General features: G+C 38.3%; 4 protein-coding genes and 1 non-coding gene across 7 annotated transcripts; 4 read left to right on the top strand and 1 right to left on the bottom strand.

Moving 5' to 3' along the window:
- Positions 1-2,042: 2,042 nt before the first annotated feature.
- On the top strand, positions 2,043-3,344 carry LOC112167314 (transcription factor MYB8). Its single transcript, XM_024304319.2, has 3 exons — positions 2,043-2,379; positions 2,499-2,628; positions 2,824-3,344. The coding sequence occupies exons 1-3, from the start codon at positions 2,238-2,240 to the stop codon at positions 3,332-3,334; spliced, it is 783 nt and encodes a 260-aa protein (XP_024160087.1). The 5' UTR covers positions 2,043-2,237; the 3' UTR covers positions 3,335-3,344.
- Positions 3,345-3,519: 175 nt separating this feature from the next.
- Positions 3,520-3,593, bottom strand: TRNAT-AGU. The gene has a single exon. It is a non-coding gene; the product is annotated as a tRNA-Thr (tRNA).
- Positions 3,594-4,586: 993 nt separating this feature from the next.
- Positions 4,587-8,311, top strand: LOC112202314. Of its 2 annotated transcripts, XR_005800733.1 has the most exons (3): positions 4,587-4,825; positions 5,562-7,853; positions 8,215-8,311. XR_005800733.1 is itself a non-coding variant. In XM_024343259.2 (2 exons), exon 2 carries the CDS (start codon positions 5,607-5,609, stop codon positions 7,794-7,796), a length of 2,190 nt encoding a protein of 729 aa, XP_024199027.1. In that variant the 5' UTR covers positions 4,588-4,825; positions 5,562-5,606; the 3' UTR covers positions 7,797-7,955. The 2 variants fall into 2 exon arrangements, 1 of the variants encoding a protein (XP_024199027.1); XM_024343259.2 differs by lacking the exon at positions 8,215-8,311 and having other exon boundaries at positions 4,588-4,825; positions 5,562-7,955.
- Positions 8,215-10,364, top strand: LOC112168358 (serpin-ZX). Of its 2 annotated transcripts, XM_040507261.1 has the most exons (3): positions 8,215-8,313; positions 8,800-9,212; positions 9,336-10,364. In XM_040507261.1, the coding sequence occupies exons 2-3, from the start codon at positions 8,805-8,807 to the stop codon at positions 10,164-10,166; spliced, it is 1,239 nt and encodes a 412-aa protein (XP_040363195.1). In that variant the 5' UTR covers positions 8,215-8,313; positions 8,800-8,804; the 3' UTR covers positions 10,167-10,364. The 2 variants fall into 2 exon arrangements, with proteins under 2 accessions (XP_040363195.1, XP_024161247.2); XM_024305479.2 differs by lacking the exon at positions 8,215-8,313 and having other exon boundaries at positions 8,755-9,212.
- Positions 10,365-11,683: 1,319 nt separating this feature from the next.
- Positions 11,684-13,756, top strand: LOC112202934 (disease resistance RPP13-like protein 4). Its single transcript, XM_024343986.1, has one exon. It carries the CDS (start codon positions 11,684-11,686, stop codon positions 13,754-13,756), a length of 2,073 nt encoding a protein of 690 aa, XP_024199754.1.
- Positions 13,757-14,427: the final 671 nt, after the last annotated feature.

A 14,427-nucleotide genomic window follows, 5' to 3' on the forward strand; every position in this document is an offset into this window, starting at 1 on the left:
CCGGATCGGCTATACGAAATGCATTGTGCTAATTTAGGGACGACAAATGTCCAAGAGGATTACATGGTTCATTCACGCTTTCATATGAGTTGGATATTTGAAAGGAGAGGGCAACAGAATGTAGCAACTGGGCCGACTTTTAAGTAAAATATGCAGTGTATAATCACATGTTAATTATATTGAGAAGATCATAAGAATATCTCAACATGTGATACGCACCCATTGTTGATTTTCTACCTCGTTGAAAAACTTGAAACTCTTCCTCAAATGGCGACAAAAATATGACTCGAAATGAATAGTATTAATCTGCATTATATAGCACCATCATCCTCTTCATCTCCAGCTTAAACAATGCAATTTCAATAGTAAGTCTCTGCTAACTAGTATAATGCATGTTGAGTGTGAATTTAGATTATATATATGCAAGTACTAACTATCGATCCCCTCGTGCTTTAGAATTTCGAGTCTGTGAAATTCAAACTTGATGTACTGTTTGTCGTTATATATAGAATTAGTATCTTTGTAGACTTGTGAGTTGTGACTGAAAAGAAATGTGTTGCACGAAGTTTTCATTACTGGAACTCCAGAAGAATAGGTTATCTAAAGTAAATATATTAAAAAGGGGATGTTATGTTTTATTAATATTATCTTTAAATTCTATTGTTTACTGAAATTTTTTTTTTGAGGGAAAATTTTAACTGAATTTAATAATACCATTTGCGAGTGAAATATTCGAGGGCAAAGACGAGGTCAACTGAATTAAAAAAAAAAAAAAAATCCTATATCGATGAATTATCAGTTGAAATAGGTTGATCTCAAGCGCACTTCAGAAAATCAGTGCTGAAAATTGTTGTTGTCAACTGAGTTTAAGAAAACCTTTTGCTCGAGTGATTCGTCGGTAAAAGTTGATGTCAACCAAATTGGAGTAAACCACAGCCACTTGCCAAATAGTTCGTTGAGAAAAGTGGTTCTACTAGATTTTATTTTATTTAAAAAAAAAATGACAGCAACCTTTATTAATGAAAGTGTTTTAGAGAAACGGTAATTGAGAGAAGATCGCTGTGTATTTTCATTGATAATATGAGTCCCTTTATATAGAGGATTACAATGCATAGAATCTGAATCATACAATGAAATGAATAGGAATCTCTAGATTCTTTTAATTAAACTCTATTACCACTAGGTTAAGTAACCTAGAATTTGGGTCAGACACAAAATAGAGATTTACTTGAACAGAAAGCTAATTGTTACAAAAGATTTCATCAAGTGCTGGTGAGACAGCCCCACTCCATAAAACTTGAAACCCTGAAATAAGAGCACTATTGGGTAGTCTATGAGTTTTTCTTTTTTAATTCTAGTACCAATTGAATTTAGAAAATTTTCCTCTCGTAATGTTTTTATGAGCTACCCTAATTACAGTTTTCCTCTCCTAATTAGAAACATTTTATCACTTCTTTAAATTTATGAGTTTTTTTTTATCACTTCTTTAAAGGAAAAATTTATGAGTTTCTTACGCTATTACATGTTAAGTGAAGATAATTACGTGCGACACTCTAACACGCAAGTTCTATAAAACTTTGAATAAAAGAAAACGAAATATACTAATTTGTATCAAATGTGATTGGCGTAAATATCAAGTATCCATATATCAAATGCTCTTTTTGACTAAAGCTATTTAAGGAAGTTCATTAAGCTCAGCAACTTTGAACACTGTTCATGCACCCAAAGAATGACCACTTTAGCATTGAAAAGACAATACGTAAGGCATAAAATGGAGAAAAAATCCAACACATTTTTCTCACGTTGATCGCCCTAAATTTTCTTTTTCCATGTACTTCTCTGAATTTATTGTGATTTGTAATGACAATAGTTAATAGCTTAATCCATCCTTCCATTTCAAATTAATACTCCTATCAGACTATCAGAGTCTTGGTTAATTATATCTCTGTCTTCTTACATGTACGACTTAATAGTGTGATAGCTACCATGATTGACTTTGCATTGTCTGCTTCTATAACCAAATTAAATTCTCAGCTTTCAAACTTGGGATTCTCTAAAGAAATTATTTGGAAGGGGAACCTAGTCTTGAATATGACTGCTTAGCCTTTGAAAAGCTTCCCAATTATCGGAGAATTTAGACTTGCCAACACGTTTAATACAGGGACTTTGTGATGATTTAGGCAAATGATGACATAACAATGAGCAGCTTGAATCTCTGAGACAGATTCTGTGGAAAAATGGTGAGGAGTAGTACTCAGCAGTGTGAAGAGAAGAGACCTTTGAAGAAAGGGCCATGGAGTCCTGATGAGGATCACAAGTTGATAGCTTACATTCAAAGATATGGTATTTGGAATTGGAGTCAGATGCCTAAACCTGCCGGTAAGAAAACTGTACATCTTCATTTTTCAGTATTTGTTTCTGGCATTTACATTTGGCTGTGGATGATGATCATATGCAACTTACGTGACCTTCTCTTTCCTCTGCCTCAATTCTCTTAGGTCTGGCAAGGTCTGGGAAAAGTTGTAGACTTCGTTGGATGAATTACTTGAGGCCAGATATTAAGCGCGGAAACTTCAGCAAGGAAGAAGAGGAGACCATAATTAAGTTGCAACAGAATATGGGAAACAGGTAATTTCCAGAAATCTAATTTGTTATATGCAAAACTATTTGGTTGGAATCAGTGTTATAACCTATTATTCAAGTAAATTTTAATACCAAGTAACCAATTAGACCATTCCAAGCATTTGAGTTATACTGTTAGTGCAAATATTTTCTCCACAAGAATTGATATAATTGCTATTCCTTCTTGTTTGTGTGTTCAAGATGGTCTGTAATTGCAGCAAAACTTCCTGGAAGAACTGACAATGAAATCAAGAATTACTGGCACACCCACTTGAAAAGGCGCCTCAACAATGACAAAGCCAAAAGCGGCGAGAATACTTCATCTGAAACTGAAACCTTTCTTCTTGATAAGGAAGCTCCAAAGGCATCACAGTTGGAAACTTCTAGAGAAAACTTCTCTTCATCCAGTTCTGGTATTGCTGATGAAGTTTATCACCAACCCCAGATTCCAGAACAGCAGAGCATCTGTGAAACATTTGGTGAACTCCAAAGTTTGTGGACAGATTCTCAAGTGACATCAACAGCGGTGGAAAATTCTGAGGCTATGTTTACAGATTCTGCTGGATTTACATTATCAAGTGCTGCTGATCAAGTGTGGCTGCAGCAAGAGCCCATATTCCAATGTGGTTCCTATAGTGATGATGCTCATGTTCCCATGAGTGACTATTGGGTCAATCTATCAGTACAATCTGATGAAACAAATGGAATGTGATGACACTCTCTTTGCCATTTTGATGCTATCTTTGAACTTCAACTTATTTTGAACTAGTAGAAATGTATTTTTTTTTTTTGGGTACACTATTTAGAAATGTATTTGGTTGCTTGAGTAGTCCTGATTGGCTGATTACATTGCACACAACAACAACAAAAAGAAAAAGGGAAAAGGAAAAAATAATGTGCTTTCATTGAGAGTTGAACTCAAGACCTCCCGCTTACTAAACGGGTGCTCTAACCAACTGAGCTATGAAAGCTTGTTGACGATTCTGTCTAGTTATAAATATATTAGTGATCAATAGTTCAAATGTTTATACAATTCCATCTCTTCCCATTTTGTTGTCTTTTCTGAAATCAATCTCCAAGCTTGGATTCGAAACCAAGCAATTTCAATCCCAGCTTCGGTTACTTGATATTATAATTATCAAACTGAAATACCCAAATTCACCCGGTAGCATAAAAAATTGTCAAACAATGCCAGACCGTGCTTGCTTAATGACTTTGATGCCAAGGGGCTCCATAAAATGCGTGACTTACATTTAAGTGTGGCATGTTTAGGAGCATTGCTTGTTGCTTTTCACTGTGAACCCTACAAATGAGGCAATAAAGGAGAGGGCTTTTGTTATTCTGGTGGTTTAAGCATCACAGTGAAGCAAAGAACATTGATTTCTCAAAAGGGTTAAGGTATGTCAGATATTTGAGTTGCTCTGCAAGCTTGATAACTAGTCTGGGAATCTTAGAACATGGTCACAGTTTAAAGCAGGCACTTCCAGTTCCGGAGAGAAATTGGATCACTGAAAAAGCTCAGAGAGTAGGGAAAAAGCCCAAGGGGATTGCTTGCACTTAAAAAAAAGTAAACTTCTTTGTACATTTCCTAGAGTAGTAATTGTACCAATTGTCCACCACAAGCTGAGAAAAGCGTAATAAGAGAGAGCAAAAAGTTATGCCATTCTTGTGGCCCAGTAGGAATCGTAATTTCATATCAATCATAATCTGAATTTTATAGCTGATTTGGCTCATACAAGGTTATAGCATAACAAAATTGCCAAGTTAAATAGCAAATGAACGTGAATCATGGTTATGTTCTGTAGCAGAGCTACAAAACTTTGTATTATCATTTTAATTAATCAAGACTTGATTAAGACATAGCTAATGCTAGAATCTAGATTACTACAGAGCCAAGGTGCATAGTTTAGTTTGCTTTAGCTGACTGTGACCTTCAATTCATCCACTTTGGAATTTTGTATTTCCTTTAACTTTGGAATTTGCATAATTTATGGTACTTTGACAGCTCAGATGGGAAACCAAGATGTTATTTTAACTTCAGTGAACTGGTTTCAAATATAATGAAAGACTTCACAGTTGACTCCTAGCAGGACTGAGAAGTATCATTTCAACTGAAACAGTAGGAAACGAAGCAGACCCTCTTACTCTTCTGCGCAGCTTAATTGGTTCGTGGTTCGACTTCCGAGTCCACTCAACCCATCAGGTTTTGCTTCACTTATCGTCATTCTCTGCTGTGTTCTTTTCTTTGATTCATCAACTGTTAATGTTGCCTGTACTATTCAACCGTTGAACACATTATACATTTTGCCTATCCTTGTCAACTAAGCTGATCTATCTAGAAGACACTGTGTTGGTCATCATCTGCATATTCCTAAATATTTCTCTACAAATTGATTTTGTTTTAATATTGGGTATTGCTGTATGTTTCCGAAACCTCAAGTATTTCTTATGCAAGCTTTCCATTTAGAATTCAGAACCAATTTTCACATTGCAGAAGATTTTGTTTCCTTACTTAAAGATGTCAAAGTTTCTTATGAAGTTAGTATATTGTTCGTTTAGGGGAAATGGTCTTGTTGTTCGAGTAATAGTATAGCAACTAAAGGATTGGAATGTTTGGAGAGGTTCGATCAGTTTTGTTGCTTCTGTTTTCTTAATGATCCTTAACATACTATAACCAGGCTTTCAACCCTTTTTAGTATAAACCTCTACTATAGGATGTGAAGGTGAGATTCAATCTGGTTTTTGATGAGTTCCTTCAATTGAAAAGATGCAACCAGCACCTTCTGCAGTTTTGGAGATTCACCAGTGTTAGATATCCTGCTACTAATACCTGTTTAAGAAAAAACTAAGACATTTTAAAGTGAATAGTTATATGTTTTTGCAATTGAAAAGATCCCATCCCCATTTGCTCAATTAATATTAAAAATTTTGTTCTTCAGTGGTGTGAAAGAAAGAGAACTAAGGGAGTCAAAGAAGGAGAGGATATGGTTTCTCCCATTCCTACCAGTGTCAAGAATATATGGGAAAAGTGGAATCTCCGGGGTTTTGTACTCCTCAGCCTCTCATTGCAAACTATTTTAATTCTTGGTGCACCCTTTCGAAAGCGATCACCTAGCTTATTTGTAACCTTGGTTATCTGGTCATCTTACTTGCTTGCTGACTGGGCAGCTAACTTTGCAATTGGCTTAATTGCAAACAGCCAGGGTGATAATCCATTTATTCCAAACCCCAACAACACCGGTCATTTTAATAGCGATCTTCTGGCATTTTGGGCGCCCTTTCTTCTGTTACACCTTGGTGGTCCAGACACAATTACAGCATTTGCTCTTGAGGATAACACATTGTGGCTGAGGCATTTGTTTGGGCTTGTGTTCCAGGTTATAGCTGCGGTTTATGTCTTCATTCAATCATTTCCCAAAAACAAGCTCTGGCTGCCGACGGTTCTCCTATTTCTAGCAGGAATCATCAAGTACGCCGAGCGCACACGTGCTCTGTATCTTGCAAGCTTGGATAATTTTAAGGAGTCCATGATTAAGAAACCTGATCCTGGTCCCAATTATGCAAAGCTGATGGAGGAATACTCTTCGAAAAAAGACGCCAAGCTTCCAACTCATATAGAGTTGACAGCAGAGCGCAGCAAAGATTCCAGGACTACTACTTATGTGGTGGACCGTGGAGATATGAAACATAATATTGCACTGGTTCGCCATGCTTTTCACTTCTTTAACATCTTCAAGGGTCTTATTGTGGATCTCATTTTCAGCTTTCATGAACGATTTGAGAGCCGTGTGTTTTTCCATGACAGAACAGCAGAGGATGCTTTCAAGTTGGTTGCAATTGAGCTCAATTTCATATATGAAGCTCTATTCACCAAGGTGGTTGTTGTGCATTCTAAGAAGGGATACATTTGCCGAGCTATATCCTTCAGTGCAGTTTGCACAGCTCTTGTTTGCTTCCAAAAAATAGAGAAACATGATTTCCATGGGTTTGATGTTGGAATTACCTATATTTTGCTTTTTGGTGCCTTGGCCTTGGATTCAATAGCTGTGTTCATGCTTATATTCTCTGATTGGACTGTTGCTGCTGTGAAGAAGTCTCGCCAGGATTCTTGTCTTGCCAATATTCTCAAAAGGTACATCACTCTCAAGCAATCTTGGTGGTTCGTTGCCGAAAATGCAAATCCATATTTGGAGAGGTGTAGGCAACTTCTATTTCGAAGGTGGTACGAATCTGTCTCCATATTCAACTTGATACATTATTCCCTCAAGGAATGTCCAAAATCGAGTCCTAATATTTTTGATTACTTCTTCATGGCCTACATAGAAATCATCTATTTACTGGGTCTTAAGGATCTTCGAGATAAGATCAAATATAGGAAGAACAAGCCACTCAAGAAAGAGCTATGGGAATTCATTTTTGCTCAGTTGAAAGGTAAGTCCATGCTCGCAGATGATCCTGAAACTGCCAGGAGAATAAGTTCGGCCAGAGGTGACTGGATTCTACAGGATAGTGACTGGAATAACTCTACAGATTGTCGTAAATTGCTCCCTTATGTTGTTGATGTTGAATATGATCAGAGCATTCTACTGTGGCACATTGCTACCGAGTTTTGTTATAATGAAATTAAACTCGAGTTTAAAGAGGATCAAACAAACAAGGCTGTTCTCACTAAAATCGAACATTGTAAGACCTTGTCTGAGTACATGGTATACCTCTTAGTTATGCAGCCTACTATGATGTCTACTGTAGCAGGAATTGGACAAATAAGATTCCGCGATACGTGTGCAGAAGCCAAAAAGTTCTTCAGCAGAAGGGAACTAGGACCAGATGTGGATCAAAAAGAGGCATGTGAGAGAATTCTCGAGGTAAATACAGATGTTAAGCCGGTTGCTGTCAAAGGGGATCGAAGTAAATCCGTGTTGTTTGACGCATGTATTCTGGCGAAAGAACTGAAGAAGATGGGCACAGAGAAATGGGATCTCATGAGTCAAGTGTGGGTGGAACTACTAGCATATGCTGCAGGTCACTGCAGAGCAAATGACCATGTCCAATTGCTGAGCAAAGGTGGAGAGCTTGTCACTTTTGTTTGGTTAGTGATGGCTCATTTTGGCATAGGGGAGCAGTTCCTGATAAATGAGGGGCATGCAAGAGCAAAACTCATTGTGGGAAAGTAAACAGATTCAATGTTACACTGAATAAAATGGTGTAGAATTTAGTCATGGGAATGAATGGTATGTAATTTTTTTTTTTTGCTTGGAGATAATTGTACTGCACTGAATTTTTAATTGAAGTGTGAATAAAACATATTTGTGACGTTCTTGTAGTTTACTCATTCTGCTTATGCCTGTGCATAAAATTGTGTATGAACCAATTTCTCAGCTCATCTGCATCACTTATTAGTCATTTACATAGCTTAACTGGTTGCTGTTTCCATTTATTTATTTATTTTTTCTTCTCTTTTCTTTTTTAATAAAAAAATTATTATTTTTGGGCCGGATTCTTCGGATTTTGAAGTGGCTCGAATTAGTATTTTCCTTTGAGTCTTCTTTTGATTTGGGCCTAAACCCTAAACCGAAATGGTCAATGAATCAGATATAAAATAGGGGGTGGAGAAGAAGAAGCTTTAAAATTGTGAGACAAAAGTTGGAGGCAATCAGAGAAACAAATTCTCCGGTGCTACTATTCTATTTGGTGAGCATGCTCTCTCTCTCTCTCTCTCTCTCTCTCTCTCTCTCTCTGTGTTAATAGTTTTATTATTTGCTCTTGAAATCGTAAGGATATAGTTGGTTGACTTGGTTCTGTCTAACGTGGATTTCCTCTTTGAAACTTCTGCTCAAAGCTTACATGCTGTTATTATTACATGCTGGTTGTGACTTTGTGAGATTTATATATTGTTCTTTATTTGATAGAAAAAAGAAGAAGAAGGTTTTAATAAACGTAAGATTTTGGCATAAATTTACATCATTCCACCCTTTTTTGTAGTATATACAAAGAAATCGTTGACAGTTTGGATATAAACTTGTGCATGAACACAAATATGTTCTACGTCCTGCTTGGGATAATTCTAGCTTGTATTGTTTTATGTAGTTTCTTTTCAGTCTAATATCAATTTCTCCAAGAGTGATCTTAAACGGGTTTAATTAGTTATGTTTAATCTAAAATCTTTATCTTCCACAGAATTAATGGCTCTTCGCAGAGGTTCGAAACGTGCACGATCCCCATCCCCAGCACCCCCTTCTTTCAAAGCATCAAAGTCTCTCAGAAAATCCATTCAGGACCAAACCAACGTTGCACTAGAAATCACAAGGCAACTGCTTTTGACCAAAGAAGTCATGGACATGAACGTGGTGTTCTCGCCGCTGTCCATCCATGTGGTTCTTAGCATGATAGCAGCTGGCGCCAAGGGTTTCAACCAAGAAGAGATGCTCAATTTCCTCAGGTCCAAGTCCATACACGAGCTCAACAATCTCGCCTCCAATGTCATCCCACTAGTCTTTGCGGATGGATCTGAACACGGCGGGCCTTTCTTGTCATTTGCCAATGGGGTTTGGATAGATGAATCTCTCTCTATCAAGCCTTCTTTCAAAAATGTACGTAATTTTTTTACAGCCGAGTTTGACATATTTACTAACACTTTGTTGAAGATAGATATCTTATCATTAAACCAAACGTTAGTTGGTGTAACATGATTTCAAATGTCTTCTTTAAAACAGGTACTGGACACTGATTACAAGGCGGCCTTGAAACAAGTTGATTTCAAGACTGAGCCAGAGGAAGTGCGACATGAAGTGAATTCCTGGGGGGAAAGGAAGACCAATGGTCTCATTAAAAGCATTCTTCCCCTTGGTTCAGTTTCTAGGACAACAAGGCTCATTCTTGCAAATGCTGTATACTTTAAAGGAGAATGGGATGAGGAGTTTGATGCATCAGAGACAAGAGTGTACAAATTTAACCTTCTCCATAATGGGGGCTCAGTTAAGGCACCCTTCATGACAAAGTCGTCGAAACAGTTTATTAGTGTCTTTCAAAGCTTCAAAGTCTTGAAGCTTCCCTACAAACAAGGTAAAGATCATGAGCGAATGTTCTCCATGTACATTTTTCTTCCAAATGCAAGGAACGGGCTGCGAGCGTTGGTCGAGAAGTTTTGCTCCAAGTTTGAGTTCATAGATAGCCATCTTCCTTACATAGAAGTTCCAGTGGGTGAATTCTTAATCCCAAAGTTTAAGATTTCCTGTGGTTTTGAGGCTTCCAAACTTCTGGAGACTTTGGGATTCTCTCCTGGAAGTTTGACAGAGATGGTGGACTCACCTGAGCCCCTACATGTTTCCGACATATTCCACAAAGCCTTCATTGAAGTTAATGAAAAAGGCACAGAAGCTGCTGCTGTAACGGCTTTTTGTTTTGCGACGAGCTCGTTCCCACCCCGGCCCCCTCCTGATCCGATAGATTTTGTGGCAGATCACCCATTCCTTTATCTCATCAGAGAAGAGGTGACTAAAACGGTCATGTTCGTTGGGCATGTCCTCAATCCTATTGAAGACTAACTTGTTTATCTCCTAGGCTTGTTAGGAAGTACACCATTAAAACGCAGCGTGTAAGTCTGGTCTATTTAATTTCCCCCTTAGTTCATTCTTAGTTCATATTCCTTCTCAGACACATTTTGTGATAACTATAAATTTTACTATGGTATCAGTTAGTCTCTATTAATCGGAGTTTGATCAGTTTTAACGATGAAAGTATTGACGGTATATTGTTGATTTGTCATTTCGATGAAGCAAATGGCCGGAATGGTCATATATTGGCCGGAATGGTCATATATTGGACCCTCCCCCCCCTAATTAGTGATCGAGCCCCATCCTTACAGATCCAATTAACTAGTGAAGAGCAATCACAAGTTATCATCAGCTTAAGTGAGACAGGCTTACGGTACGGTGTAAGCATTGACTTGATGTTAGCTCATGATCGACTTCTTATATTATGTAAATTTGGAAATCTTTCTCTCAGTTATTCTACAAAATGTTATATATTGTGAGTTTGTATATATAGTTCAAGTAATTGGCATGCATAACATTAGAGTGGAACTAATTAACTGTTGAAGTACCGCTTATTGATAATTGCGTTCTCTCTTTATTTTTGACAAGTTGAGGCACCATTCATGGTTTTTAATAAGTTGTTTAAGGTCCATATATTATTTGTGGCTGACCCATAATGTATACAGTAGAACTGAGCCCAAGTATTGACTTGATGTTAAGTTCAGTCACTCTATGCGGTGCATGTCAATTATTTGAACTATATGCTTAAAAAAAGGGTGAGGTTTTCTTGTTTTTCCTTACTTGCCCGTGTTGCCGGTTTTGGCTATGGTGCTTCCATCTCACCAGGCCAACTCCTACGAGATGGTAAGCGTTTGGTTTCAGAGGGAGCACATCTATGAAACTCTGGTTTCATTAATTTATAAATATCTCAAGAACTAATCTTTTTAGAAACTTCATGTATTAAGGAAGACAAAAAGGAAAGTAGAACAACAAAACAGAGGAAGCACATCAAAACAAAACCCCTAGAGATTTTTACAGAAGCCTTAAAATTAAAATGCACATCAATTAGAGATTTTACTTGTGTGTCCTAGTCCTGAGATGTGTTTCTTTCTTTCTAAATGAATACAGAATTTACTCGTCATATTGACCAGCCAAAAAGAAAATGTAAAGACTAGTCATATTGACCAAAAACTGGAAGGAAAAAAACAAAAAAGTGTCATACAGATAAGCGAGAGTAGGTAGAATGAACCTCGTGGGAAAGTGCAGAGAAAGAGTGGAAGGGACTGGAAGATCCATCATGAAGACCTTGACCATATGGTTGTCTTCATAGACTGCACTATGCAGCATGCCAAAGTATACTAAACCCATTCCCCCCCCCCTACTGGGCGAGCGGAATAGCTCTCACCTTGCATAGCTCTGTTCTGATTGGACATCACTCTTGTGAGTCTTGCCCTCTCCATCTCTTCATCCTTTTTAGATTGATAATTCTTCAATAGCTTGTAATTTCTCTTCATTCTCCACCACCAACCATGTCCAGGCGACCCCTTGTTACTACTTCATTCAAGACACCTTATGTGTCTCTGGATCTTCTTTCGTACTTGAAATCTGGGCAGGTCACACCATTCCAAGTTTTCAATGACGTTATCATGCCCGATTTCAAAGACCACATATCCAAGGGAAACAACAGCCCCAACAATGAAGAAGCACGTGGGATAGTTAAGGAAATCGAGGAAGATCTGGATCCCATTGGTAAGGCTTGTGAAAGGTTCCAGGAATGGGAAGTTGAGGTCAGCAGTGCTATCAAAGATTTAGCTTACCAAAGCCTGGATGATGCATTCAGAGAAAGAACAGAGGCACTGGAAAGTACCAACAGAGCCAATTTTCTTCTGAACAAGCTTACCAGGACCCGCAGCATTGTCTCCAGGTTGAAGAAATCTGTTTGTTCAGCTTCAATCAAGATGAGTGATGAGACCTCAGAAAACTCAGATACTCCCCAGACCGGTGAGGAATTACAGCCTTTGAAGACCAATGAAACGATGGGATTAACAGAAATTGAGGCAATCTACAATGATCTAGAAGACAGAGTGAGGCCCTGCTTGCTCTGTTTCTCAATGTTCCCTGAAGATGCTGTCATAAAGAAGAAGGTTCTAATCCACTGGTGGGTTGGAGAGGGGTTCATAGACAATTTGGGCGCAGGAGAGACTGCTGAGAAGAAGGGGAATACATTATTCAAAGTATTTTTGGATAAGGACATTGTTCAGCCCTTCTACAAAAGGCGCAGGCCTAGTGCAGACAGCTGCAAGATGCAACCTTCCATCCGTGATGCTGTGATTGAGCTTGCAACGAGAGAAAACTTCTTCCATTTCGATAGAAATGGAAACCCAACTGAAGATTTCTCTTGCTCTAAGAGGGCATGCCTGGTAAGAACCATAGAAGGATCCAATGTCCGTGAATTGCCACTCCTTTCAAGTCAGGAGAATGTTCAAAGTCTGATCAATGTCAATGAGCATGATCTTTATTTTAGACCAAACTGGTTCTCACAGATGAAAAGGGTCAAAGTTTTGCAGCTTGGGAGATGGCATTCAGACAAGCATCTCATCGAAGTAGAGGACTGTGAATTCCTGAAAGGCTTGAAGAATATGAGAGAGCTCCGGTACTTAAGCCTCCGAGGAGTGTCTAGAATCACAGAGCTTCCTGCTTCAATTTGCAAAGCCCGGAATCTAAGAATCCTGAACCTGAATGGATGCTGTGATTTGGAGAAACTCCCTCGTGGGATAGGCTCACTCAAGAAGCTGACACACCTGGATATGTATGAGTGCTACTTGATAAGCGGCATGCCCAAAGGACTTGCTTTGCTCTCCAACCTCCAAGTGCTCAAAGGGTTTGTGATTAGTAAAAGGTCGGGAAGCCAAGACTGTAAGCTAGATGACTTGTCAAAATTGGAATATCTTCGGAAGCTGAGTATCCACATAGACAGAAATCAAGCTAAAACAGCAGAAAGAGAACTGAATTCTTTGGCAAAGTTCAAAAAGCTCCGGTCACTTTCTATATCATGGTCACGAATATATGACAAGCCTGCAACTCATTCTCTCCAAACTCTCCAGAGGGCAAAAAGAATAACAAAACTGCCTTCAATGTTAATGGCTCTAGACAAACTTCCTTCAATGTCAAAGGGTCCAGAAAAACTGCCTTCAATTCCAGAGTCTCCACTTCCTTTGGAGAAACTTGACCTCCATTACTTCCCTCATTCAAAGATGCCAGACTGGTTGAAGCCAACACTCCTCGGTAAGCTAAAGAAGCTCTATATCAGAGGAGGAAGCCTCTCAGATCTTGGTCACAAGAAGCTCAATATTGGAGGAGGAAGCCTCTCAGATCTTTGTCACAATGGCATCAATTGTACATGGACTGTCCAAATGGTGCGCTTGAAGTTCTTGAATGAATTGAAAATGGATTGGGGAACACTGCAAGGCTTGTTTCCGGAACTGAGTTACTTGGAGGTAGTCGAATGTCCTAAACTCCGTTTCACGCAATGTGATGAAAATGGAGTGTGGAAAAAGGAAGACTCGAAGCCAGTAGAACTAGCATCGAGCAGCAATGCTTAGGAAATTTTGTATTCCATATCTGTTGTATCTTTGTCTCATTTATTTCTGCTAGTATATTTCCATAACAAATTCTAGTGCATTGAGTATCAAATTTCAAGGTTACAACTATATGAAATATGATGAACATACTAAATGAAATTCCATAACCAAATTCTGGTTCTTTGGTGATAACTTTTTGCTATTTCATAAGTAATTGCACAAAAACCAAACAAAACTAGAACTCACCAGCAAATTAGAAGAATTTGCAGCACAGAAACGTAAGGAAACTCAGCAAGAAAAGGAAAAGGAAGAAACTTACCTCTGCTGTTTGCTTCAGGATCGACATGTTGTTTTCTTGCTCATTGCTGCAGAGAGAAACCAGTTGTGAGTTGCTCTTCACTGCTCAAGGGCTGTTTATATGTTTGGGTTTTCCTCTTGTTTGGGCCTTTAGACTAATCCAGGCCTGGTTTTCTTTCTCTGTTCTTGTTGACTCTTCTGACCCCAAAGTTGAAAGTGCAAGTTTTTCATATACACTATTGGAAAATTACCGCTGGATTGAATGCTAAAGAGTAAAGATGACCTTATTGCATCATGGGAAGCAATTTCAATTAGCAAAAGAATAATTTATTTTTATCTTCTTGTAATTCCGAAAAATTTAAACCAATGTAGTTTTCAAAGATCAAGCTCAAGAG

This window comes from Rosa chinensis, chromosome 5 (genome assembly GCF_002994745.2).
Source record: "Rosa chinensis cultivar Old Blush chromosome 5, RchiOBHm-V2, whole genome shotgun sequence".
Classification (NCBI taxonomy): domain Eukaryota; kingdom Viridiplantae; phylum Streptophyta; class Magnoliopsida; order Rosales; family Rosaceae; genus Rosa; species Rosa chinensis.